This window comes from Panthera leo, chromosome A2, assembly GCF_018350215.1.
Source record: "Panthera leo isolate Ple1 chromosome A2, P.leo_Ple1_pat1.1, whole genome shotgun sequence".
Lineage (NCBI taxonomy): Eukaryota > Metazoa > Chordata > Mammalia > Carnivora > Felidae > Panthera > Panthera leo.
The window spans coordinates 38,117,398-38,143,824 of record NC_056680.1 but is presented as its reverse complement, the minus strand read 5'-3'; the positions used below and the strand labels follow the sequence as shown (position 1 = coordinate 38,143,824).

Below are 26,427 nucleotides of genomic sequence, written 5' to 3'. Positions count from 1 at the left end.
CAGATGAACTTTCCGGCAACAGAAATTGCAGTAGTTACCTATGAGAACACGGTACCATAACTGACTTCATCTGAGCATGTCTCCCACTCTCAGTGTTGCTGGAAATATGTGAGCAGAGTCCATTCACATATCCGTTCTCTGGTTATTTGCAAGCAGTTTCTGGCAAAGCAGGAGCTCAGGAGGAGCTGAGGGCCACGTGGGCCAGGCACCATGGCGGGTGTCTCCTTCCCTGCCACGCCATTCATCAGTGAGTAGGAATAATGTCCTGACAACACGTTCCTTCTGACTCTTCACTTAATACATCTTCTCTCCATCCTCAGCTCTGAATGGGCAGTAAAACCTTTCACTTTCTTCTGCGTTCAAGGCTAAGGCTCGGCACAACCAAGTATAATACATGATTTTAGTCCCAGGTGTGTTATTTGGTGGTTAGAGTTTGGTGTGGGATCATAGTAATCTATTCTTAAGTACACAGCCAGCTGCACAATGGACTCATTTAGCAACTGACAGGTTTCTTAATATGTGGTGTTTGAACAAGGGCTGTATCTGTTGTGGGTGTTAGGATGTGGGCATCAAAAATATTTTTAAGTACAGTATTTAGCATTTCCTTCACTCTTCCTTAAACATTAGCCTTTTCTTCCCCCAGATATTCATTTTATGTGATCATGGCCTCTGTTTTTCTCAAACTATTCAGTCTCTGCTCCGCCTTGTGACCTGTGGTGCTAAGTATGTTTGATTCTTGGAGGAGGAAAACAAAACAGAACAAAACGGTGTTGCCTTTCTAAACCTCAGTTTCCTCCTCTGTAAAATGGGGATTGTGTTTCTGTTCAAGTTAGAACAACTAAATGAGACCCCTTCGCTAAGTAACCCTTTCTAAAGCTCCCACACTCCAGATGCTGCTTTTTGGAGGGGTGGCAGGAGTTTACTGTCGAGGCCTTTCCAAAATGACCTGACACTCACATTGGTGAATAAGTGACATTAACTGAGTCTTCTAAGTTTTAACCACAAGTTTTAACATTATATATTGTGCTCCAGCAGTGAAAGGTTTCAGTTCTCACTAAAATCCCAGAAACGGTACAGGTTGACAGGACCACATGGAAGGGGATCCTGAAGAGTCCGGAATTAATCACAGTAATCTGGGCATATACAGCTTATCCGCGTTTATCACCGATGCTACGTTTCCTTGCCTGGAAGTAGTGTGTGAGTCACCATGTCATGTTTGGAGAGAGGGCCGGAAGGGCTCCAGGTGGCCTCTGAGTTAGCTTGCTAAGTTACTTGCCTCTCCATAGCGTCACCACCCCCCTGCCATCCAAACCTTCAGTCCTTTAAAACCCAACTCCCCAAGGGGGCATCCCAGACCTTTCCTGCTCCCACTGATCTCCCCCATCTCTGTGGTCCCGTGGTGCTTAAAGCCACTGCTGTGCAATTTAGTGCTTGTGTAAGACCTCATTGCATCACTCTCTAATTATTTTGTGTAAGGCTGTCTCCACAGGCTGGGTCATAAGCGTCTGTAATGTTTGTTGTTTGCTTGTTTGTTTGTTGTTTTGATGCTCCTGGAGACTTGGCTCATAAACACTGACCTGCAAAGGAGTTACCCCAACTTGTGAAAGCATGCCATGAGTTTTATGGATGCCTCGTGAGGAACTTGTTTTTGAAAAAAATGAATTGCCTATTCAAAGTGCACTCCATTTTGTTCACAGACATCAAATCTCAAATTAATTTTCATACCTTAGAAAAAAAAAATCACGTGTATTTTGAAATGACCATTTCCACTTTTCTCACTGTGCATTGGTTGGAGAGAACTTCCTATATTTTTATTTCCTGTCTTTGGGGCCCCCGGCAGCCCCTCCCGGAAGAGTGTCTTGTCTCTTTAAGAGTCAGAACTCTACTGATTCATGGTACCTTCTGGCAGATTTAAGGCCCCTCTCCCCAAAAAAGAACGCCCTTGCTCCTTCATTGAATATTCATGAGAGGGTGGGGTCACATTTTTGTGACCTGAAAAATGCCATTAATAAATTTGTTGCCTGACACAAAAACACTTCAGGGTGGAGAGCGACCTGCCATGCACCCGTTTAACATCTGATCATAAGCTGACAGTCAAATGAAGCTTTTGTCTCTTTCGCAGCCAGATTAATGGGGGAATTGTCTGCTCCCCCGCTGACCTTATTGAAATTCAGGCATTTGCTTGATTGGAAATATTATCAATATGCTTCCTGGTTTGTTCTAGCCTGCATTAAACGCCTCAGACAGAAAAATAATTTCAAGTAAAACTCCTGGAACTGCTGGGTTAGGATCTGTGGTCTTTTTGGTTTTCTTTAATTGAGGGAAAACAGGTAATCATTGATGTCACTACTCCTTTTCCTCGAATATTTTGAGAAAAATAATCAAGCTGTGACGAGTTTTGTTGTTCGTGCTTTAAGCATAGGCCAAGAAGTTTTTCTCTAAATTTAAAGATGGTGAATAGCTGCCGAAAATGATTGAATTAAACCTGGCACTTAGATCCTGCCCGCCGAGCCAACAAAGTTTCGCATATTGGTGACTTTTTTTTTTTGAACACTATACTCAGCTTTAAATAGCATTAAAGAGCAGTGACTATTTCTGATAGAGGTCATCTCCAAGTGCTTATGGAGAGTAGCTTTTGTTGTTGCTGTTGTTGTATAAATAAGAAAGGAATTTAAAGAATTATTTCTTAGCGAACTTGGGGCAGATGCCTTCTTGAGCAGCTGTCGTTCTACAAGGGGAAGTAGCTGGGTTCAGCGACGAGGCACGTTTGGTTGTTATTTATTTCAAGCCCCGTGTCGGGTTAGTTTTCCTGTGCGCGCACAAGCACACTTTGGCGAGCCCGACTCTCGGAAAGAAAGGAGGTGGGGAGCGGTGTGGGGGGTGGGGTGGGGAGGCCGAGGCTTGCCTCCACCATCCCCGTGAAGCGAAAGTTCTCTGCAAAGGCCGGTTTTCGAGGAAAGCGCTTCTCTGCTCTTCCCTGGAGCCCCGCATCCCCTTCCGATTCTAAACAGTTGCTCGGAGCAGTCGGGTGTGCGCCGGGCGCGCCGGTTCTCCCCTCCTCTGCCTCTCGGGTTTCTCCGAAAGGTTAGGACAACTCTTTGTCAGTTTCCAAGACGAAACAAACGCGCGACCCAACCCCAAAGCCCCAAACCCGCAGCCCCGGCCGGCGGGAGAGATGCGCGCCGTGCCCGGCTTCCCAGACGTCAGCCAGAGGCAGGTCAAAGGGTTAACAGCAATTAAGAGGAGTTGCTCTAGAGACAAAAGCAGGATTTCGCCAGAGCGTGATTTCACCTGCCGCGCGGAGGGGGCCGGGGCGCGCGGGCGCGGGGAGCGGGCCGCGGAGCCCATTGTGTGGGGCGCGGCGCGGCGCGGCGCGGGGTGTTTAGAGGCGGGTTGTGATTGGTGGAGCAGGGCGGGGCGGGTGGGCGCGGCGCGGCGCGTCTTGTCAGCCCGCGAGCCGGAGCGCCCCTGCGCGCGTGCAGTCCGCCTGCACGCCGAGGCCGCCGGACCCCACGCCCGGCCCGCGCGGGCGCCCCGAGCCGGCTCCGCGCGCCTGGCGGCTACATGGAGAGTGTCAGGTTGGTCCCTATGATTGATCTTTGCCGTTCTGCTCTCCTTCCCCGGGCTCCGCGGTGCCAGCTTCCTGGGGCCTCACCGGGGAAGGCTGGAGCGCCAGAGGGTTTCCAAGTTGAGTCTTTTTAAAAAATAATAACAACAATCGCTGTTTACCAACTTGGGTGGGAGTTGCGCTCTGGAAGTGGAGGAGAGGGAGGGAGGGAAGAGGTGGGATGAAGGGAGCTGCAGGCCTGTGAGTCCTGGAGACAGAGGTTTTCCCCCCTTTCTCTCTCGCTCTTTTTTTTTTTTTTTTTTAAATGTTCATGGGTGGGGTGTAGTTGAGAGTTGGAGGAAGTCCTGCCTGTGTGTTGCTCTCGCGCTCTCGCTCTCTTTTTCGTTCGCGATTCATTTTCTGCTGGTCTGGCCTTCACGCAGCCACTTTGGTAAAGCCCTCGCCATCACTCCATTCGGGGACGTATCTGGGGTGTGATTTATGTCACTTTCAGAGCGTGTGAAATATACAAGGAGCCTTCCATCCCAGTGTAACCCGTGTGGATGTTTCTTTGCTTCTGATAGTTTGTTTCTATATCTGTCTAGGCTATTTTCAGCTTAGCTGTTTAAATTCAAGGAGTTCACACACGGCGGAGGGGGGGGGAGGGGGTGAAATAAAGCCCCACACCAAAACAGGCGGGCAAACCAAGGGACACTCCGGCAGGTTGGGGAGTCTCCAGCGTCTGTTGATCTACTTAGCCGGTTAATTAAGTAGGGAGCAGGGTTTGGGTGAGGGCGTGCAGCCGACTGAGGAATTGCCACGGGGTACTCCAGTCTTCCCCTGCTCTGAGTGTAACTAACTCAACTGTCAAAACTGCCTGAAAGAGGGTCAGTGGAAAGGAGACTTCTTTCCCCCCGCCCCCCCCCCCCCACCCCAGAGTCGTGATGGGAAGGAGAGGACCTTTAGGAAGTGGGTGGTAAAGTTTTAGAGCAAAGTACATATAGACTCTTCCTCTTTGGGATTAACTCCTTCAAGGCCTACTAGTTACAAGGAAAATATAATAATTTTATATTCTTGTCCGCACAGACCAAATGTTCTAATCAAGCCAATTTAAAAATGCAAATCATCTAATTTCCATAGATTCCAACATTCTGAAAGTGACACATTTGGGGGAAAAATTAAGCCTGATAACAGGAAATGTGAATCATACTATCAATGACTAATCTTGCTTAAGAAAAAAAAAATAACTTACATTTATTTTATCATTAGGAACGCAGTGTTAAAGAAGCTAATTTTTTTTTTTTTTTTTTTTAGTTTAATTGAAGTTTTTTTATTTTAGAAGTGGCCCGGTATTGCTTTTTTTGTTCGTTTGTTTGTAATAGATTTCTAAGGGGAATGTATATGTGCAATGAGAGGTGGTTATGTGGTGAAGTGTTCAAGCTAGCATGTCATTGTCAAAGACCTCAAACATGATCACATTGAGATTCTAGTTTAGGATTTGATGTGTTGGTGTTATTGTTGTTGAAAAGAATACAAAGCTTTCTTGAGTGTTAAGACTCATCACTAAGTAAACCAAATGAAGACAGAAGCACATTCTGAATCCCCTTCGCATCAATTGAAAAAAAAAAATGTCTACTTGTATTTTATGTGATTCTTTGTAGCTGCCTGACACATTTCAGTGAAAAGTGTGTAAAAATGAAACCAAAATACAGACTGCCTACCCAGAGACAGTGGCTGACTTACTCTAGGATGTGATAGAGTTGAACTGAAAACGGATTGGGCTGACACTTGATAATCAAAGTTGATTTATTGTTCATTAGTACTGCATTAGCCCTTTCAGGCAAGACAGTTATTTGTGTAGTGGCCTGTCAAGAGCGAGACTGCAAAGCACCTGTCATTTCTAAGGCATGAGATAAGCAACTAAATATTAAGATGATGCAAATAAAAATACATTGGCGCAGATAAAGGGCCATATGATCATAATTTTTTTCTTTTAAAAAACGGGTCAGTATCAGTCCAAAAGAAGAGATCTCCCAGAGGTGTATTTTTTTTTTTTTTTTTAACCACAAGGACGACTTACAGAATGAAAGCAAGGGGATTTATATTCTCTTGTTTACTCTAAGAACTTTCTGTCCTACTCATATGTGCAGCTCATCTGATAAAAGCTGGTCAGTTAAAGAAGTAAGCCTAACATGTCACTTATTTAATTTGAGTAATTCAAGAAATGTAGGCTTGCCTTTTGTGTTGTTTTTAAATAAACACATTTCATTAAATGAAACTTTTCTAATCATGGGCTGATTATATGAACGTGTGATGACATCATAGGTAAGCTATGATAATGTCAGATAATAATGTCAAGTGCATTTTCTGCAACATGTTTCATTCCCGATTTTTTTTTCCTTCCCTCCCTGGAAGGGAATGATCTCATGACATATAATAGAAAACAACCTAAGTGTCAAAAGAAAACAAAATTAGTGAACTTTTGTCTGCAGCCATAGAAACGCGGATTAACTCATATTTTTCCAGAGGATGGAATGGAAACATTCTGCATGAGGGTATATAGTGTATTGTCTTCTCAGAATTTTCATTTGACAGGGATTTTAGAGTCTGTGATCTTAATTAAATCTCAACTAGCTGAAATAATGCATCTAAAGGCATGCAGTGTTGCGTAACCTCGCTCAGTTGGTAAACCATAAATCATCAGAAAGCTTATGATAGGAATGGTTGGTTTGAATTTTTTTTGTTGTTGTTTGCAGTTAAATGTACCTTAAAAACAAAACGCTCACCATTGCTGCCTTGTATTTACATGCTGTCAGGAGCTGTCACTTGAAAGATAAACTCTTTCATGACACTGACCAGTTCTGCAACTTTTCAGCCAGCCTCCATACAATTACAAGATACAATGAAATTAAAATCCAGATTAATTAAAAGCAATGAAATTCCAGATTTATCTTGGTTAATTGTGGCAGGAGTGTGTTTGAGTTACTATGTTTCTGAGATAATCAGGAGACAATATTGTGACCAGCTTCTCAGCTTGAACTAAAATTTGAGTAAAATTGGAATTGGCGAAAAAGGAGGTTGGAGGGATTTATTTTATTATGTGGTTTAGCTGTAGATGAACATCAGTAAAGAGAAACTTAACACTAGGCTCTGAGTAACTGGCCAAATATCACAGCCAGTTAGAATCCACTTCTGGTAGTTCTTTGATTTATAAGCAAGGGATAAGGCAGCACAGTTGACCAGAGAAGGTTGGAATAAATAAATACGTAAATTGCATCTGTGTGTGTTACATGTTAACATATGAATTCGGTGGCAAGGAATAATCATTAAGTAGCTCTTAAATAGTCCAGGTTTTACAGATTCTGCTAGAGCTTGTACATACTGCCTTATTTACCTTTAGAGCCTTTTAATCAGCTGTTTTGAACTCCTGCAATTTTTGGTTCGTCTGTATTTCTAGTAGAAGAAGCTGTCTGCATATGAGAATTAGAGAAAGCTATCTTGTGATATATTGAATTTATACACCTTTGTACATAATGTTTCATATAAAGCTGGAATTATGTTGCTGATGAGCTGTAAATCTTTGGGGGCAAAGAAGGAGTGCAGCTTCATGTGTACCTCCCAGGCTAGATTTGGAGGTGGTCATAGCTCCCTAAACTAAATGTGTTTTTGTTTGGTGAAAGGTTTCTTTTCTTGCAAGCAGCGTGATATTTCTGGACATTCGTTTTAGTCATTCCGTAGTGTGCAAATACTTTTTTTCCCCCCCTCATACATGGCATTCTGCATTTAGCTTTATTTTCTTTCATTTAAAAAAAAAAATCAGGTACCTCTTAGTTTAAGATCCTCTGCACATGGTGGGGACTTGAATTGTCTGGAGGGAGCTAAACTGGGCCTCCACTTTAGGATCGTAGGAATAATCTTCTCTGAGTCCCTCTTCCAACCTGGCAGTTTGTTTGAAGAGAAATTAATTTGGAATGAGAAAAATGAATATTGAACACATGTACTGTACCTCACTTTCAAATCTGGTTAAAAGCACCTCATCAGTGACTGTGCGGGCTAAATGTTAGGGTGCACTTTTTAAGGATACCTTGGTATCATGTTTTAATTTTTAAGCTTTATCTTGCCCTTAAATCTAAAACATCATTGTTCAAATAACTGAGAACAAGGTAAATCAACAACATCAAAAAGGTCGGCTGCTGTGATTTCTCAAGGGCTTGTTATTTTGTACTTCCCAATTCTATTTGATGTCTTGACAAAACAAGATGACACAGGGGAGAATACATTAAATTTTGATTTTTTTCATCTAACCTGTTACAGCTGTGGCAGCTTAATTCCTTTTACTTTTTCCCGAAGATGGTTTTTTGCACAATTACTCTAATTGTCATACCACTTCATGAGGTGGGTCCTCACGGGTTTCCCATTTGCCTTGATTTTACTAGGCATTTTTGAACATATTTTGACCTTTAACACGTGGGGAGCTTTTGGTTGGGTTTTGTCTTCATTAGAAATAAATCAGTGACAATGGTGAGATTGTCAAAGAAGCAACTGATGTTTTCTCATTAGAATCTAATTTGCACCCCTTAGCTTAACTGCAATGTATAAGGTGCAGGTGTCAGAAGCAGGCGTGAGAAAGTGCACAATTGGAGAAACTTAAGTTGTAACTCTGAAAAAGGGTGATTGCACAGCCGGTAAGGCCTTAAAACTTTGGAATGATGTAATTTTGGCCTACCTGCCTGTTTAAATCCAGTGATAGTCCTCCCCTCTCCATCTCATAATGCAGGGGGTGGGGCATACGGATTTGCAAATTTAATTCTTGGTCTTAGAAAATTGTTTTATGGACAAAAGGTAAACATTTTACTTTTCTTCCTTGCACAGTATCCATCAGTCCGCAACTGTTTGTACAAACTGTATTCTTTTATTCTAATCATGTATGTATCTCAAATAGCACTGGTACAGTTACTGTCTGTTCTCACTATTTTTGAATAATGCTTCAATGTAAGAGAAGTTATTAAGCCCAGGCCCCTACCATTTCTCTTCAGGAGCTAAAGAACTGTGGATGGACTCTTTCCTGGGGTTCCTGCTTGGGATGGTGTGCCCCCCCCTCCTGTCTGCAGCCCTTAAAGATGATTTTTGTTGTTGTTAATATAAAATGTCATAGCAGGTTTGATTCCCGTACACTACTACGTCGCTCCTACAGGAGAAAGGTTGAGGAAGGAAAGAAGAGGCATTTTCTCTTGATTTAAATAATAGTAATAATAGTTGTTAAGTTGACAAGATCAGTGCTTATTGGATGATTATTTTCATATGTAGCTTCCATTGTTTCCTGTATTTAACAGTCGCTAATGGGAGAAGTGATTTAATTTATGTAAACTTTACATTTTTATGCAAATGAATCTGATATTTATTAGAGCCAAAACAATTACGCTGGCACTTAGTGGAGTAACCTTGTATCCATGGGAAATGTTACAGGAGAGTAGTTGAGTTTCCACTAATGCCTCTGCTGTAAACAAATATGAATTTCTGCCACTTTTTAAGATTTAAAGACAAAAGAGACCTGAGAAGCTTTGCCAGAGATTGCTTATTAGGGATGATAACCTGAAATAACTCCTGATTGGCAGACAAGTCTTGGCCATACAATTCTTCCTGAAAGAAAGATAGCCTCTCTTGATAGAATGTAATAAACAAAATGATAAAAAATGAAATGCTAATTGCATTTTAAAGAGGTCTTTTTTTTTCTAAAATTTTAATAGGTGGTTGTATTGTTACTGAGAGAACAGTTATGCTAATGACTGACTACTTAGATGATTTTGCATTAATATAATAACCATTACCTGCCTTAATGCTTTGAACAGTATTGTGGCAAAATAGCTAAGTCTAAAAGAGTTCTACAAAAAAGCAGAATTCCATAATGAAACAGAATTATACTTTCCACATGAATAGCAGGCCTTTTTTTTTATTTTTTGAAGACTGAAATATTATGTCAGAAATGTATTTTCTTTCCTCCATGATACAGCTACCTTGCATGGTATCTGTGTGTATGTTTTTTTTTTTTTCCTCTTCCTTTCTTTCTTTCTAAATACCATGGGGAATAGGTAGAAGCTTCCTAACTTTTCTGTTTGCCAATATATCAGTTGTATCCTTTGGCTTATTAATTATGAAAAGTGATCTTTCTCAGAGGGGTAACGGTGTAGTATTTATTTTCTTTTACACAGGCTGGCATCTATGTGGTCATATGAAATTTGGCATAGTTTGGGGGTTTTTTTGTTTTATTTTTTTAATGGAGCTACTTTCTTTGTTTGGTTTGGTGTTGGTGTTCTGGCGCCTTCTAATTTAATTTGTTTTGCTGTTGTTAATTAATGAACCAGGTAGCACTGCCTAACCTGGTCAGTTCTCATCCGTACACAGCCTGAAGTCTGGAAGGGACTCAAGTTTTCTGGGACATACATGTGGTAAATAGCAGAGATTAAAATTAGTTTCTAAATTATTAATCCAGATTAATGGAAATAAAACAGTACTTAAATTTTTTTGGCTTCTCATTTTCATTATTTGTACACATAGCAATTATGAGAAGATGCTGATTACAAAATTGATGTGTATTTACCCCGGACAGTATTTACTTGTCGTTAACGTGAGGGTAAAGAGAAAGAAAAAAATGATAGCATGTTATTTCCAGTATTTATATCGTGTCATCTCTCCTCCCACCCAATTCCTCCAATTGTCTCCTAGATTAGAAACGAGTATTGTTTCTATGGGCGTTTTTATTTGTTTGTTTGCTTTTTAGATATTTTCCCCCTCCCCATCACCTGCCTTTCCCCAGTGGGAGTAAAAGAAACTAACAAGGCGTATTATTTTCATAGTCCTCTGCCCCGTTCAGATGATGGAAAGTCAATGTGAAGTAAAAGAAAACTGTATCAGGCAGAACTGACACAGCCGTGTCCGGGCTTTCACCAGCACTTGCTGATGCTAGGACGTCTTCCCAGTGACTGGTATTAAGGTAGTAGCAGGTCCATACTAGCAGCGTTCCGAGGGCCAGGCACAGCTGAATTTCTGCCATTCCCGCAGGTTCATGTGCACCTGGGACCGGCCACACCCAAATGGTATCAGTCAACAGTGTATCTATCGTGCTGTGTGTGTGTGTGTGTGTGTGTGTGTGTGTGTGTGTGTGTTTAATTCACGATTTCCTCTTGAAACTCAACGAAAGAGTGTTAACTGTGTGTGTGTGTGTGTGTGTGTTTTTTTAAATTCAGTTTTGTATGCTAGCATTCTTTAAATGTCTGCCAGAAGTTTAATTTGAATTTCTGATCCCTGAAGGCAGCTAGACAGAATCATTCTAGTTCTTCATAAATTGCCTTCTATGATTCATTGTTAACTCATAAAACATACTCATTTCTATATTCTCAAACAGTTAAGGTAGTTACAGCATCAGGGATATAATTTTTTTTTTGCACTATTTTTAAATTGTCATTTGAGAAAGAAATCAAGAATTAGTTTAAACTCCCAGTTAAGGCATGAGTCCCGTAGCACAAAAAAACATCAGAATTTATTGTTTTTATCTCAAGGAGAGTATGGTAAATGGCATAGAATCTGGGGGAAAAAAAAAGTTTGGTTTTGACTGAATACTCTCATAGAGGGGCCCATAAATAGTAGAACACTGTAGTTAAAAACTCACATGACTGTTTTAAATACTATTGATTTAAACCACTGGCTAGATTTTATGAATCAAAGTGTAATTTCTAAGCTTTGGCCATATTTCTCAATGCTAAAGCACTCTCTCTTGTGTGCCTTTAGCTGCTTTCCAGACATTCAACACAGGATTAAATGATAGTAGTTACAGTGATCAATAGGTTAAGACCGGTACAATCACTCTTGCCGCTAATGACCTCAGTAGTAATGGGCAATAAAGTGTGGGCTATAATAGCCTCTTGCTGGTACTGCACGCCCTTTGATTCCTAGTATTAGTAGGGACTAGCTACATGAAAAAGTTGGATGTTGGGAGTTAAGAGATGGGATACATTGGCTATATTTCTTAACTATTTAAAACCTTAAGCTATGCTCAGATTTCACCCCCCCCCCCCACTCTTTTCTATGTCATAGTGATTTCTGGTCCATTTGGATATGTTTGTTAAAGCCTTCCATAACCTATTTTCGAGACACGTCGGAGCAGAAACTGGGGAAATCTCAGTTTTATCACATTTCTAATAAATTAAGCTCAAACCCACCTTTGAAATGCTCACAAGCAAACTGGTGTGAAAATGTGTGGTTTCAGATAGTAAAAGCCAAGTTAAGGCTATCAGGATATAATAGCCCACTTCTGGTTATTCAGAGACCCGATCACCAGGCAGGAGGATTACTCAGGCTTCTTGCCTCTTTCTCTCCTTTGGCTGTGCCTGCTGCTTTAGCATTTTATTACTCATCAGCACCTCCATCAAAATGTCCAAAGGGAAAAAGAAGAGGAGACTCAAGTTCATTTTACTGTTCAGTAACATGACTGCAAACATTGAATAAATAACCCTGGGAAAAGCACGTTTAACTATTGGCTGTATGTAAGGGTTTATGTCAGTCCTGTGTCTGTATATGTCAGTCCTTTTTATTTTTTTTTAACTTTTAAAATCGATTTTATTGAACTATAATTTACATACAGTAAAATGCACTCAGTACAGTTGGAAGAATTTGGCAGTTGAGTACATTTGTGTGCCTACCACCCCAGTCAAGATAGATGGCATTTCCATCAGCCCCAAAACTTCTCTTGTGCCTCTTTCAAACATAGGCTTTCCATAGTTCTTTTAAAAATTGTGACCAAGAGATAGATTATTCCTATGATGACTTCTGTTATAACACTGTTAATTTCATGTCCATCACCAGTTTCGATCTTACACCACCCTATTCCTGTCTGTTTTCCTGTTCATCACCATCAGAAATTTGGCCCAAGAATATTTATATTGTACATCATCCAAGAAACGCAGAGGAAAAAAGAAGCCTTAAACATGGTTCTTTTGTTTGCTTAATCAAACCTGCCTGTGTGATGATGCAACTCTCAAGGAAAAGTAAACTTCTATTGTGATATGTTGGCTTTAGCAGCTCACAAGATAGTGATTGGCACTCAATACATTTTGAAAAATTCAAAAAGTTTCTTGTGTGTGAAGACAAAGTAGACTAATTGGAATTAATTTGTAGATGGTTAGATGTTTTAATAATGCCTTCTTGTGTTTGCCCTAGATTGAAGGCAAGTTCACTGTTCTAATCATTGGTGATATTTCGTGCTGCAGAGTAGCTTTTTAAAAGGATAATTTATCCATTCATATACATCTGTCCCTTTTTGCATATAAAAATATTCAGACATACCCATCTGTTTTAAATTACAGTGTATCTACATCTACACTTAAAAGGCCACCGCAATAGGAAGAATTTGTTGATGACCTTCCAGAGTTAGGTGAATGAAATTTTTCAAAGGTTCTAGCTCATGTTTTCCAAACAAGGCAAAACTTGCACATAAACATCCCCTCGCACAAAACATGCCCACAACAACAGTGGAGGATGTTCACTGTACATGAATCTGACCTTCAGGAACCATTTTTAGTTCATCAAAATTAGTGATGCTGAGAAATCGGGACATCAGTGCATAATGACTGTGAAATTAGGAATGAGAGCTCGCTATGCAAATGACAGGACAAATCATGTGAAAAAGTCAAGATAAACTGCGTATTAAGACATTATGTTACATAAAATTAATACTGCATTTCTCCCTTTTGCTTACTGCTCCCCTGAAAGATTTTTTTAATTCTTTTATCTTCTGATCAGCTATTGTCTGCCAGATTTTTTTTTTAAGTGGCACACAGGCAAAGTGCAAAACATGTTATTACCTTTTATTGTAATACATGAGATGACAGGAGATCCTTTTTAACAAAGTATATCCTTTACTGCTCCTAGCTTCTTGCTGTCATATGTTTGATTAGAAACCAAAGAAAAGTAAGATGCTTAAATATTACTGTTAGAAGACATACAGGTTTTGTCTTTTCTTTCATTGTTTTTTTTTTTTTTCCCTTTCCTTTTTATTTGGGGGGGGGCGATTTTTCATGAAATAGTCTTCTTGTATTACGGGGACTGACAAAATGGTTCTCATGTAGTCTGCAAATTAAACACAAGTACAGTGATTATTTTGAATAGCTAAATTACATTCTAGAAAGCTTGCAGAATTCATAGCATTGTCATTAGGTATCCGCTTGAATACAATTTGTGTAACCTTGGCCAAGACAGCCTGTCATTTTAATGTCAGTGTTTTATCTGAACAAGACATCATCCTTTCAGATACAGTGTGCAGGTTCCTTGCAAAGATGCCCGTGCAGAAACGTGTTAACAGTTGCAAATATGAAATGCTATCAAGTTCATCACTGTAGCTGTTTGTCACAGAAATGTCATGGAAAGCAGCTTTTAATGGTATCACACGGAATATGAAAGAATGGAGACATCTGTATGCCGGGTGAATAAGGAAGGGTAAAAGGCATCATAGGAAAGGTCTGTGTTGAAGTTTGCAAGGTGTGTCCAGGGTTCAGTTACCCACAAGACGAAGCGTTCATTGACTGTCCTTAACATCACTGTCCACACAGTCAGTGGATCATATCAGCTCCCACCAAGAAGGCACTGATTCCCATTTGCCTTCTTCCCTGAAACAAAATTCGAGTCTGTATGAAACTTCCCACAGCTGAATTGTCACCAGAGACTCTTACTAAACTGACATCGTTCTCACGGAACCCCAGGTAGCATCTGTTAAGCCTTGACTGCTTGTCCACTTGCAAGACTGGTCTGCACACCCGTCAGTGCTGCGAGGTCTTCTTGTGCTTTTCTTCATTTCACATAAAGTCCGTAATCGATGAAATAGGATCAGTTGCCCCGTCCCCTCTAGAGAAACACCCTGCACGTGGGAAACCGGTCGGTTCTTGAAGCAGGCTCGTGACAGTCTGCCGTTGACCCCGGAAGGCTGAGTGCTGCGTGCGCGCCATTTCCTGGCTTCCTATTTATCCTTCATTAACGTTCTAGGTTCCCGTGTCAGTGGCTATGATGACACCTCAAGTTATCACTCCCCAGCAAATGCAGCAGATCCTGCAGCAACAGGTGCTGAGCCCTCAGCAGCTCCAGGTCCTCCTCCAGCAGCAGCAGGCCCTCATGCTCCAACAGGTAACCGCCCATCCTCCTCCTCGCAGGGCCGGTGACTCCATCCGCCCCTCCCTGCCCCTGATCAGTTCCTCTTCCCAGTGAAGGAAAAGCAGAGCAGGGTGGCTGGGGCAGGACTCAGGGAGCAGGTCGGACCCCTGAATAATCGATTTTAGTTTGCATCCCGGAAAGGGAGGGACCCCGCCTGAAGTGACGGGGTGGGGGGGTGGGGGGTCGGGTCCCGGAGAGTCCCCGCCGGACTGAGATCAGGGCTGTAATTGGACTCGATAAGACTTAGATGGCTTGACGCTCTTGTGTGTGGTAAGCCCAGGGGCTTGTAAATGGTGGGAGCCGAAGCGAAATGGGGAGCACGTTTAACCGTGACAGCTCTCGAAGTCCCCGTGTCAACTCAGAAGCTCACACAAGTTTTACTCTCAGACATACGGAGGCGTCGCAGAGTTGGTTCCTTTGAAGGGGCAGGGTTCACTTGACTTCGGTGATGTGTGCTGAGGCAGACATGCGCTTCCGGCTGCCATTGTGCCCCGGGGCGCTAATACTCAGCCTTCACGGACACCTGAACCCAAGAGATGAGATTCAGAAGTAGAGAGACCCAAGTTGCTGAGCTGAGGTGGTGGGGACAGGAGGCAGAGGAAGCTGCTCACGCTGTTGGCACAGACACCGTGACCAGCCCACCACACCGGCCGGCCCCATTCATCCAGAGAGCATGCGCACGTTGCACAGTAGCGATCCGCCAGGCTCTCTCCCCGCAAGGGCACTCTGGCTTTGTTGTACAACCAAAGGTCATCCCTTGCTTTATTTTAATTAGTTTGTGTAGAAAAAGGTATGTTTTTCACCAGTTCATTTTGGAGATTACTTTTCAAACAATGATGCCAGGAATAGTCAGCGTGCGCTGAAATTTACTGTCGCGTTTCAAGCTAAAGGTCAGGCCGTTACAGATAAAAGGATGCTATATTTCAAATCACAGTTGTGGATGGCACCGAAAGGGACAGTGGGCTGGCGCTACCCTCTGTTACTTACCGCCCTCTCTTTCCTTTGTAGCAGCAGCTTCAAGAGTTTTATAAAAAACAACAGGAACAGTTGCAGCTTCAACTTTTACAACAACAACATGCTGGAAAACAGCCTAAAGAGGTACCGACAATACATATTTTACTTTCAAACCACAGATCCCGGAGGACGATCTAGTGGCTATTAAACTGTCATTCATCTTTTAAATGATTGCACAACTGAGCTATCGGTTCTCAGCTTTCAGGCCGAGAGTTAGTGTCCTGTTCTTTCTGAGATTTCTCTGGGTTCCGCTTGCTTGCTGCCCCAGGCTTGATGCTGGCACTGCAGCGGGTGCCCCACTGGGGAGCACCGGGAAGCAGGATGGCGGGCAGAACCTTCGAGGCTCCTTTGGCAGACTGGTGCAGCCGCGGGCCGAGTTGGACCTGTGGGGCAAGTGCAGCGCGTTCAGCACAGTTTCACCTGGACACACACCTGACATTTTCCCCAGCTCAGGGAGCTTGGGTGTGTGGGGATGGCCCTTTCCTTTGCAAGAGTAAGCTCTTGTGAGGTTGGACAAACAGTAAAGTTAGAGCAGGAATCAGCATTCCTGTCTCTGTCCGTTTAACTTCTTCTCACAAGTGACATGCATATGGCAATCGCTCCGGGCAGGTAGGAGACGGTGTGAGTTACAGGGAAGGGTCCTCTGAGCTCAGATGACTGGCGCGTCATGAAAGCACATCACCGTGGCTCCTCTGTGCACAGCACTGTGTGAGAGCGCGCGGTCCTTGCATGGGCCGTACCACCCCACGAGGTGACAGTGTTAGCTCCGTAAGCGGTAAGGCCTTCCCAGGGAGGGTTTCCGTGTCTAACCTTCCCAGTTCCATGTCGGTGAAGGCCAGGCGAGGAGCCTCAGTGTGCATGTGTGCCTTACCGTGACATCTTCCTACGGATTCCAGAGTTATCCGATGTAACTTGGCCTCCTCACGTTCTTACAACGGACTGGAACTCTTTTCACCTCTTCACCTTGGGATGACACAGTTGGGAGTTTGGAAAACAAACAGCTCACTGTCCAATTTAACAGCTTCTTTGCTGGCCCTAAGCAAGCAGCCCCTTCCGTTAGCTTGGCGGGAGCCTTACACCGCGACTCTCCACATCCCTGCCCCTCACGTGAGTGTGAATGCCGGGCAGCACTGATTTTCCACCCTGGGAATGACGCACACATTCTTCCTTGGCCGGCTCCTCCCTCAGCATCAGTTGGGTACTTTATCCACGCCCTGCCAAGTTTTCACCCTGGAGTCCTGTTCAGCAGCCTGGATGTAAACCCCCGCAGAGTAGGGGCAGTTTGGGGGTGAAGGGGAGGAGGTGTTTCAATGAAAACGCGGACACAGCCTAAGTACAGTGGCACGCTACCGGGCGCTGCTCTAATAAAAAAGGGAACAGATTAAAAAGTGTCTAAAATGTAAATCTAAAGGACTAACAGTAATTAAAATGGAAATGGCACAGGGAGGGAAGGCATGTAATTGTGAGATATCACTGTGCAGAAGGCTCTCAGCTTTGTTTTGCTGGCTGTTTTTCTAATTCAGTAGGGCTTACTCATCAGTGGCAGTTCAATGCGCGTTAATGACTCTGGGATTGCAGGCATCACTCTGGACAAAGAAATGATTATTGTGCGGTCAAAAGAAGTTCAAAGACAAGAAGGGAATTTCAGTTTTTTCCTTAGAGATCCACATTCAAGAGCATATAAATTAAGCCAAATGTTAAAAACCACAGTCTGAAAGCTGACTTCAAAGTCACAACTCTCTAATTAATGAACTGCGAGCTTCAGTTTGGACAAGTTGTGGTTTGATGCGCCCATAAATCAACATGACAGGCCTGTTTCACAGTCTCAGACAGTGCTTGTCATTGAGTCACATCAGATGTAAACACAGCAGAAAAAAGAAGGGATATGAAGGAGGTGCAATTGATCAACAGAATTGGTAAAAACCCACTTTTGAAGCACATTATGCATGATCACAGGAAATGGTTACAGCCTCAAGAGGTTTCCCCTTCTGCTGTTGCTTTTTTGAATCCGATTTCTAACAGCCTTCAAAAGGGAGAATAAGAATTATGGAGTTTCTCCCCTGTGGCTCGCAGGCAATAACCCCCTGTTGTTATTTTGTGCTTCTTTCTTTTCAAAGGCATCAAAATTTAGTTTTTTAAAGATCTTTAACTCTATATTTGAAGACAAACAAAAAAGGGCTGCCACTGTCATTCTTATCAGTTACCAGGGATTGTGTTTTTTCTTTCTGTTGCCACTTCTTATTAACCTCTTATTTGGTCTGTTAGACATAGTTTGGAATGCACGTCTGCACGCTGAGAGAACATGAAAGTTCAGATGAGCTCAGAGGGCAGATAAAGAAATGTGAAGGCGAAAGTTACACAGCAGAAGGAAGGATAAAAGTTAACTCGCCCAAATTGCTGCTGTCAGCAAGGGGGGGCGTCTCGGCACACAATTAGGATGGTGGTGTCCGAGTCTGGAAAGGGAGCCCGGGAGAGAAGGGAGAACTCTGGACCAGAACGAGGAGGAGGTGAGACCTTGTAGTAGCCTTTTCAGCATCTGTAGGACAGGAGCTTTGCTGTGGTCCCATTTTTGTCATCCGCTCCCAAGGCGAACGTGATACGAGACATGGGTCGTCTTCACATCCCGAGGGGTAGGCAGACCGGCGGGCGGGTCTCCTTGGATCCCCCTGTGTGTGTTCGTGGTGCCCCTGGAGTTGGCCGACAGCTTTTGTAACCACGATGAAGAGACCCTTATTTTCCCGAGGTAAGGGGGCAGTCTCCTGAAATGCCCATCCAGGTGGTGGTCCTTTTGTGCTACAGTCAAATAGAGTCACATGGTAGCAATTTCAGGATGTGGACTGGTGGTTATGATTTTAACAAGGTTTGAGCTTGGATGTTGACAGATGGAACAAGTATATTAATTTACTGAATCCCCAGTCATTAGTGGCTCATAATTTTGAATCGTCAGCCCCCGCCGCCGCCACCCTTTTCCCCTTTTTGATGACCTCTGCAGTAAGACACTTGATCCCGAGCCAGAACAATGTATCTTTACTCAACTTTTTTCTAAAGTTGCCTCGAGATGTTTCCTTGAGAAAGTTAGGCTCCCCATGGAGTTAGACCTAAGACCTTCTTAGGAGACGACCTTCTCTAGCCCCATACAGCTTCTTAAGTGACTGCCCGTTAATATTTGACAGAACGGGTATGGAAAATTGAAGGCAGAATTAATTTTAAGTCAGGCTACCAAAAAAAAAAAAAAAAAAAAAGATCCCATCCTGTGCGGGTGAGGTAGGCTCGGTTGATTGTTTTAAAAGGGCCGTTTGTCCAGGCAGTTATGACAGTTTATGTTAGGCAGCAGGGAGGAGCCGAAGAAAGGAAAACAGACCTTTGACTGCAGCTCTAGGGAGGGGATCTGAAATGCAAGGTTTATCAGGGCATTTTAGCATTTTAACACTGACTACTGACCTGTCCAGGGGACTGCGTGGAGACCTTTTTTGTGTGCATTCAATTGTGAGAAGTAAACAAACTGGCTCGTATCCTGTGTTTGGTAACTGGGTGGGGAGCACAGTTTGGCAACCAGTGTTGCTTTTAAATTCTTTCTTTGGACAATGGGCCTTGTATACTTTTATATCCTGGCTTTTCAAACGTGGACAGCTTTCATGAGCTTTTCCTAGGGATGGCCACAGAGACAACAGAAAAGCCATCAGTCATTTTATATAAATACAAAATTTTTAAACATTTCATTTACAGTAAGACAGGAAACACTCTCCCCAAACTCCAGCACCCCCTCTCCATTATTTTTGACTTCAAGAAGAGCTGGTTCCTCGATCTTTTATTGTGTATCCATGTTGTTTTTTTCTCTTCCTTCCTCCTCCTCCTTTTTTTTTAAGTGTCATGAATTAATATCTGTTGGAGAAGTGAAAAAATCATTTTGACACGAATATAACTATCATTGGGTTTTACATTAATGTGGTAACTTGGGAAGGGGTGAAAACAATTGGATCATTTTATGCATGCTGTTCATAAAATGAAAACACTGGCTTTTCATTTAAATGTATTTAAATTTTTGTTGTTAGTGGTATAGAATTTGTGTTTTGGAGTGAAACTCAATTAACTTTCTCAGTGGCATGGTAGTAAGTCTGAAATTGGTTGCTAATATGAGAATGACGGTTTTTACTGCAAAATAAACTGCATGGAGACCGAAAGGAAACCACCATTTTTCTCTTCCTTTGAACTTTTGCATCAGAAGGTCTTGATGCACATAGCATTTTATGGATGTATCAGATCAAGGTCATGTGTTAGGTTAAGTGAATGCAGTTGTTTGTAAAGTATAGTTATTAGAACCTCTGAAAGGGTTGTGTAGTCCCTCCTAGTTGCGAAAGTCTCCCTGATGTTCTGAATGATACTCAGAATTAGGAAGGAAAACGGGTCTTGTTCTTTTCTCTAAGAACCTTTTTCTTGGGCCACAGTTTGGGAAGGGTTAAGGCTCCTTTCATAATTGTTAGCCATAATGTGGCTAAGACCTCCACCTCGATTTGATTCCTAGTAGATTAAGGATATTAGATAATTTCCTTCTATTTATTGTACTACTGCGCTGTATTATCTTTCTATCACTCAGATAATTACTGAGGAAATCTACATTAATATTTTTTGGCTGGAGCGAGGCCTGCTAAACACAGGAATGATGTATTGATGTTTTACACAACAAAAGTTTTCCTCCTGTCATTGTCCAATCAACAAAAAGATATTTATCATACCGTAAAGCCCCTTCTTTTCAAGAACAAAGCGGGGTGGGTGAAGCAGGACAGGCGAGCTGACCTGGGGGTTTCTGAAACTAAAGCCAAGTGAAGGCATCTGAAGCTTAAAGTGTCCTTCATATTAAACACTCACAGTGGAGTACGATGTTGTTTGCTAAATTATGAATGTGTGTAATTAAAATCTAGTGGCTGTTTCTATGAAAGATTTACAATGTTATTTCATCGTTTGTCATGGCTAATTAACAATATTAGATGAAGTTTTTCTTCTTCAAAGGTCTGAGTTTTTCTCATTTATTTATGTCAGGAGTGATAAACAGAGTAGTTAAAAGCTGCCGGTGCAGGCAAGAGGAAACCAGCTTGTTATTCCATACCCCCCCAAGGTTCAGGGTTCAAATCCCTGCAGACTGGAATGGTGCATTCCTTCTCTGTAGTGTGAGTGATTGAACATTGGAGAGTCTGGAAGTTCACATCTCGACTCTAAAAACTCAGGACTTACTAACTGTAGGTTTTGAAAAGCTGACTGGACCAACAGAGTATATTTCTGGGCCCCAGGCAGCAGAAAGGGAATGCCTCCAGCATCTCCCCCACCCTCCCCATTCTCCTCAAACGTCATAGGTGCTGTCCTTTGTTTTGTTTTGAATTTTTTAATGTTTATCATCATTTATTTTTGAAACAGAGCATGAGTGGGGGAGGGGCAGAGAGAGAGAAGGAGACACAGAATCCGAAACAGGCTCCAGGCTCCGAGCTGTCAGCACAGAGCCCGACGCGGGGCTCGAACTCATGAGCCGTGAGGTCATGACCTGAGCCGAAGTCGGATGTTTAACTGACCGAGCCACCCAGGCGCCCCGGGTGCTGTCCTTTTTGCACCAGCCTGGACGCTGAGTCCTCCGCTAGCCCCCAGTAAGCCTCGGGCTTTGGCCGTGGCAGTGTGTTGCGAGACACCCACACTTGGAAACTTCCCCGGGAAGCGGCCGTCTCATCTTTTCCTTCCTGGTCTCTTACAGCAGCAGCAGGTGGCTACCCAGCAGTTGGCTTTTCAGCAGCAGCTTCTACAGATGCAGCAGTTACAGCAGCAGCACCTCCTGTCTCTACAGCGCCAAGGCCTTCTCACAATTCAGCCCGGGCAGCCCGCCCTTCCCCTGCAGCCCCTCGCGCAAGGTAAGCCTCCGTGAGCCGGCCGTGAGCCTGGCGGTGCGGCCCCGCGAAGACCGTGGGGCAGAGGTGGGGCCATCCGTTGGGACAGTCCGGCTAGCTCATCGGTGGGGAGACGGTCCACCTGCAGCAAGCGTGTGCTGACTTCAGAGAAAAGGCTGCTCGAGGTCACCAGGATGAAGGGCTTGTTGGTGGCAGCTTGAAGACCTGGGGTGGTCTGATGCTGAGCGGTAGCAGAGGAATCCCACTGTGGCGCCTTCTTGGAGTACGAGAAAGCGGCGCCACTTTGACGTAGCATTTTAATCAGGTCCAGCGTTGTCGGCTTGGAATCACGAATGAATTTTCTTGAAGGCTCTTGTTAGCCACGTTGAGGTGTATTTTATGTCCTGTAACTTGTTCTGTTTGAAAGCTTAGCAGTGCTTCCTTAAATGCCACTTTTTAATTGCTAGGGATAAATCCAGGTTTATTTTTCGATCAGCGATCCAGATGCATCTCTTTGGTTGGGTTTTCTTTTTTTCATTGCTTATTTGCTTTCGTCTCTTGGTTGTTTTTTGTTTATTTATTTTTGAGAGAGAGAGAGAGAGAGTGAGAGAGAGAGACAGAGAGAATGTGTGCAAGCAAGGGAGAGGCAGAGAGAGAGAGGAAGACAGAGGCTAGGAAGCGGGCTCCGTGCTGAGAGGGGAGAGCCCGACATGGAACTCGAACTCACAGACCATGAGATCATGACCTGAGAGCCAAGGTCGGACGCTTAACTGAGCCACGGAGGTGCCCCACGTCTGTTGGTTTTTGAGCAAGTTCAGTTCTACGCTCATCAGAACAGCTAGCATACCTAGCTCTTCTTTTCAAAAACTAGAGTTCCTTGAAAATGAACAAGATTTGATGGGTTTCAAAATTTCTTTTGAAAAGCCATTGACGTGTTATTACAGTGGATGTTGAACATCAGAAACAGATGAGGATTCTAGCCATTTTAGGACATCGTCATGGTTTAAGCAACTCATGGACATGTGTAATGTGAATGCAAGTGGATTATTCAGAGGCAGAAAGAAGGAAAAGTATGGAAGGAAAGAAAGTATCCTGCCATGTTTTGAAATACCAATCCCCCGTCTTGTGCACGTTTCAGTTGCCGGCTCAGGGCCCCCAGGCTTTGTAATTAATTCTAAAGGCTTGGGTGTACATGTTTGAGCCTTAAAGACTAGTAGCTAATTTTGGTCAAGTCTTAGATTCATTTACCTTCTGAAGAGGGTTGAAAATGGGGAACCTCCTTCACCCTTCATGGTGATTAAGACCTGCTCATTTGTTCAGTAACTTTAGATGTCATGTGAAGCCAGTGAGGCATGTCTACATTTGAATCTTTCTCGAGTCAACCACACCCAACTTCTATTCCTTCCGGGGTTTTTTGTTGTTGTTTATGTTTTCAGTGCTGAAACTGGGCTTTTCCCTCTCATGTCCCTCTTGGCCCTCCTCCCCTTTTTGCCATTACTGCCCAACTACTGGGTACATGATCAGCATCTCCAGCGGCTGTCAAAATAGAAGATTTGGTAACCAAGCAATACAAGGGGCGAGGAAAGGACACATCGCCTAATGCATTTTTGTGCTTGCAAAATGTTACAACGTGCATTAATTACACCTTCGGGTTTATAGTTGGAAACATTGCAGGCTGTTCTGACACACCCACTGGACTCAGGCTTCAACCTCTCATCTTTTCCCACCGCTCCTATACTATTAAGTTTGCTCACTAAGGTTCATTGTTATAGTACATCAGTTAAGCTGTCCAAAAGAGGGCAATTGGGCAGTGACAAGACAAGCTCATGTGTAATGTGAAAGAAATGAATGTGGTGATGCATGAAGTGTAATCTCTGCAGTAACATATCAGAGACACCAGTAGGTAATTCACTAGTCATGGCATTGATTGATATGCTTAGCAATCTGCTAGAACTATTAGCCCCTGCACCATTAGGAAGAAGCGTATTTAAAATCTAAGGGGTGCCCTTATGTGTGCCCAAGGTACGTAAATGTAAATCCAGTATTTCTAGAGTCCTGTTCTGGCAGTGAAGTGAGAGCTACCCTTGTCATTGCCATCTTTTGTGGAATCCGGAGCCTGGTTTTGTCTCTCCTACCCCGTCGCCCAAAGTGGCTTGAGAATTCAGTCATGTTGGACTACAACACAATTTTTTTTTATCAGAGACATGATGGCTTAAAACTGATGTCATTATGAGGTTTAAATCAACTTTCTGCTTGCTTGAACATGGTCACCTGGGTATGGATGTACAAGGACAAAAAAAGGTTGATCAACTCTGTTTGTCTTTGAGCCAGTGATACCTGGGGTTGTAAAATTGAGTTCCACGAGCAGTAATCTGTCAACTGTCCCCACAACATACATTTTTTAAGCCTGTGTCTGCATTTTCTTTTATAATGAAGGGGTCGGTTGTCCTGGAAAAAGAAATGTAGTAAGGCTCAGAGGTTATGTGTTACAAATGCCAGTAGTGGCCACTTTGTGATGCAGTCACCAGGGTTCTTTTACATACCTGCTCATGGCCCTGGCTAAGTCACCTTAAACATGTATAAATATGAAAGTATGAATAGACAGTAATATTTCAAAGGCCTTTTTTTTTTTGCCTGAAGGCATTATGTTATGAAATGGAAGGACGTTTTTGTTGTTTTTAAGAGTACTCTAGAGTCTTCTCCGGTTTATATAATGAGCACATGGGCTTTTCTCTCTGATTTCTTGAAGCATCTGAACCCACCCCCCCCACCCCCAAATCAGTAATTCCGTATAGAAGTATATTTTCATTATTATTCCCACCTTTGAATTTTTAAAATGGGAACTGTAGATTACATGGTTGGTATATATACCTATAATGAATTTAACGTGGTACCGTTATTCCTTTCTACCACATTGGAAATATGTGTGATGCTTTTTGGAAAATTGATAACCGTTGAGTCTGATGAGTGACTAGCTTGCCTTTTATCTGTCTTAATTCTATCATGAGATCCCGGCTGTCAAATAGCAGCATCCTCCTGTAGATAGTACGTACTGAAGTAACAGTTTAACCTCATGAGCAAGGTGTAGCATTGATGGAGGAGAGTGATTTGACTGCCTCTCTGTAGATCAGATGAGGATGTTCTTAAACGTAATTATCACAGTCAAATTTGACCCCAAAGTATGCCTGTTGTCAGTGAGTTGCTGTTTTATTTACCATTTCCCCCTGTGAGTGATGAAACGCATTTGCCAGCCCACTGGAATAAAAGGAAAGTGGAATAACATTAATGTACTCTTAGGTGTAACAAGTGTAACAAGACATTTGCCTTTGTCTTTATTGGCTGGATAAACAGCTTGCTGTTCAAAGAACTTCAAAGTTCCGCTTTTCTTGGAGGGAAAGTGTTAACGCAGTTGTTCGAAACCGTGTTGTTCCATTTTTTTCACCTCCCATGCAGCTGACCCAGAAATCAATTAGTTTGAGTTGAAAAATAGGCGGCTTGTTCTTTGCATGTGTATTTACTCCCCGGAAAATAAAAATAGGTGTTGACTTCTGTGGCTTTATATCAATATGCTATCATCCACAGACAAGCCCATTCACTCTTGTTTCAATTGAGTAAACAGTGGTCGGAGGGTCAGCCATATTCACAGGTAATTGTTGGTGTGCGGACATCAGTGGCAGGCCTGTTAGCTACAAACACATCCCACATGTCACTTCGGAAGGTGTTTGAAAATAATAGCCCAGATGCAGCAGAACCGGACGCGGGATTGTGTAGTGACCTTTCCCTTTGTTTAATTTGCCTCCGAGGCTTAATTTCAGGGGACAAGTAATAATTGAATATGCCTAATAACTAAATGCTCATTTGGGACAAAATCCATCAAAATATAATTGGCATTTGATTTTTATGAAGGGAGAAGAAAACCGAGTTGGCTGTCGAGGATGCGTTCTAAGAATATCTGACCACTTAATGTATCATTGGAAGCCTCCTTTTATAATATATATTAATTGCAAATACTTGAGCATTTGAACATTTTCGTGGAGAACCGTTAGGAGAGACCAACTGTTTTTGTTAACGCTCCTCTCAGAAAGGCGGGGAAGGTTATTGGTCTGCTGTGCAATAATTTACTCCTCTTTGATATGCAAACGATCCACGGTGAATATAAAAAAATCCTATCAGACTCATTTCACAGTTCTTAACCACTCGGATTCTCTGGAGTCCATTGCCTCATTAGACCAGTGCTCTCCAATGCTAGCATAATTAAAATCTTTAACAGTTTAGCAAAGTAAAGATGTTTGGCTGATCACGTTGAGATGATTATCTATCCATTGTATTCTAAATGACAAAAATAAATTAAATTTAGACCTTGGCATTTTTTATTATGTGTTTCAAATGAATATAATGCACACAGCCTTCTTTTTTAATTCAATACCTTAGGTTTGGTAAGAAACACGCCTGTTTCGGGTGCTTCTATGTAGTCAGAAAATGGCAGGCTTTCTAGGATAGCTGTGTTACAGTTGATTGAAACAATGAACTGCAGTCCAGACATCCAGTTCTAATGTGGAATTGCCTTATGCTGTACAGGGTTTACGATTTCCTTTCGCTGTCCTTTAGAAGGAACTGCTGTTTTTTGTTTGTTGGTGTCGTGAGCTACCATGTAGAATCTTTTTCTTCCTGCCTGTATGCGCTAGCATATGCATTGAGGTGGGATTTGGAAATCATGGGCTGTAGAGGCATGCCTCTAAATAAAAATGATGAGGCCATGATAGCGAGATCGACGTACTGATTCTGTCTCCTCTTGGGGAAGAT

At 42.7% G+C, this 26,427-nt stretch overlaps 1 protein-coding gene across 11 annotated transcripts in view; it reads left to right on the top strand.

Moving 5' to 3' along the window:
• FOXP1 (forkhead box P1) overlaps nucleotides 1-26,427 on the top strand; it is a 465,483-nt gene that overhangs the window by 358,773 nt on the left and 80,283 nt on the right. For 9 of the 11 annotated variants that reach the window (XM_042929976.1, XM_042929970.1, XM_042929971.1 and 6 more), the window contains 3 exons: nucleotides 14,579-14,716; nucleotides 15,752-15,841; nucleotides 21,495-21,648. In XM_042929976.1, coding sequence (XP_042785910.1) covers nucleotides 14,579-14,716; nucleotides 15,752-15,841; nucleotides 21,495-21,648 — 382 coding nt within the window. The remainder of the gene's footprint in view (nucleotides 1-14,578; nucleotides 14,717-15,751; nucleotides 15,842-21,494; nucleotides 21,649-26,427) is intronic. The other 2 variants (XM_042929974.1, XM_042929968.1) reach the window with 1 other exon arrangement.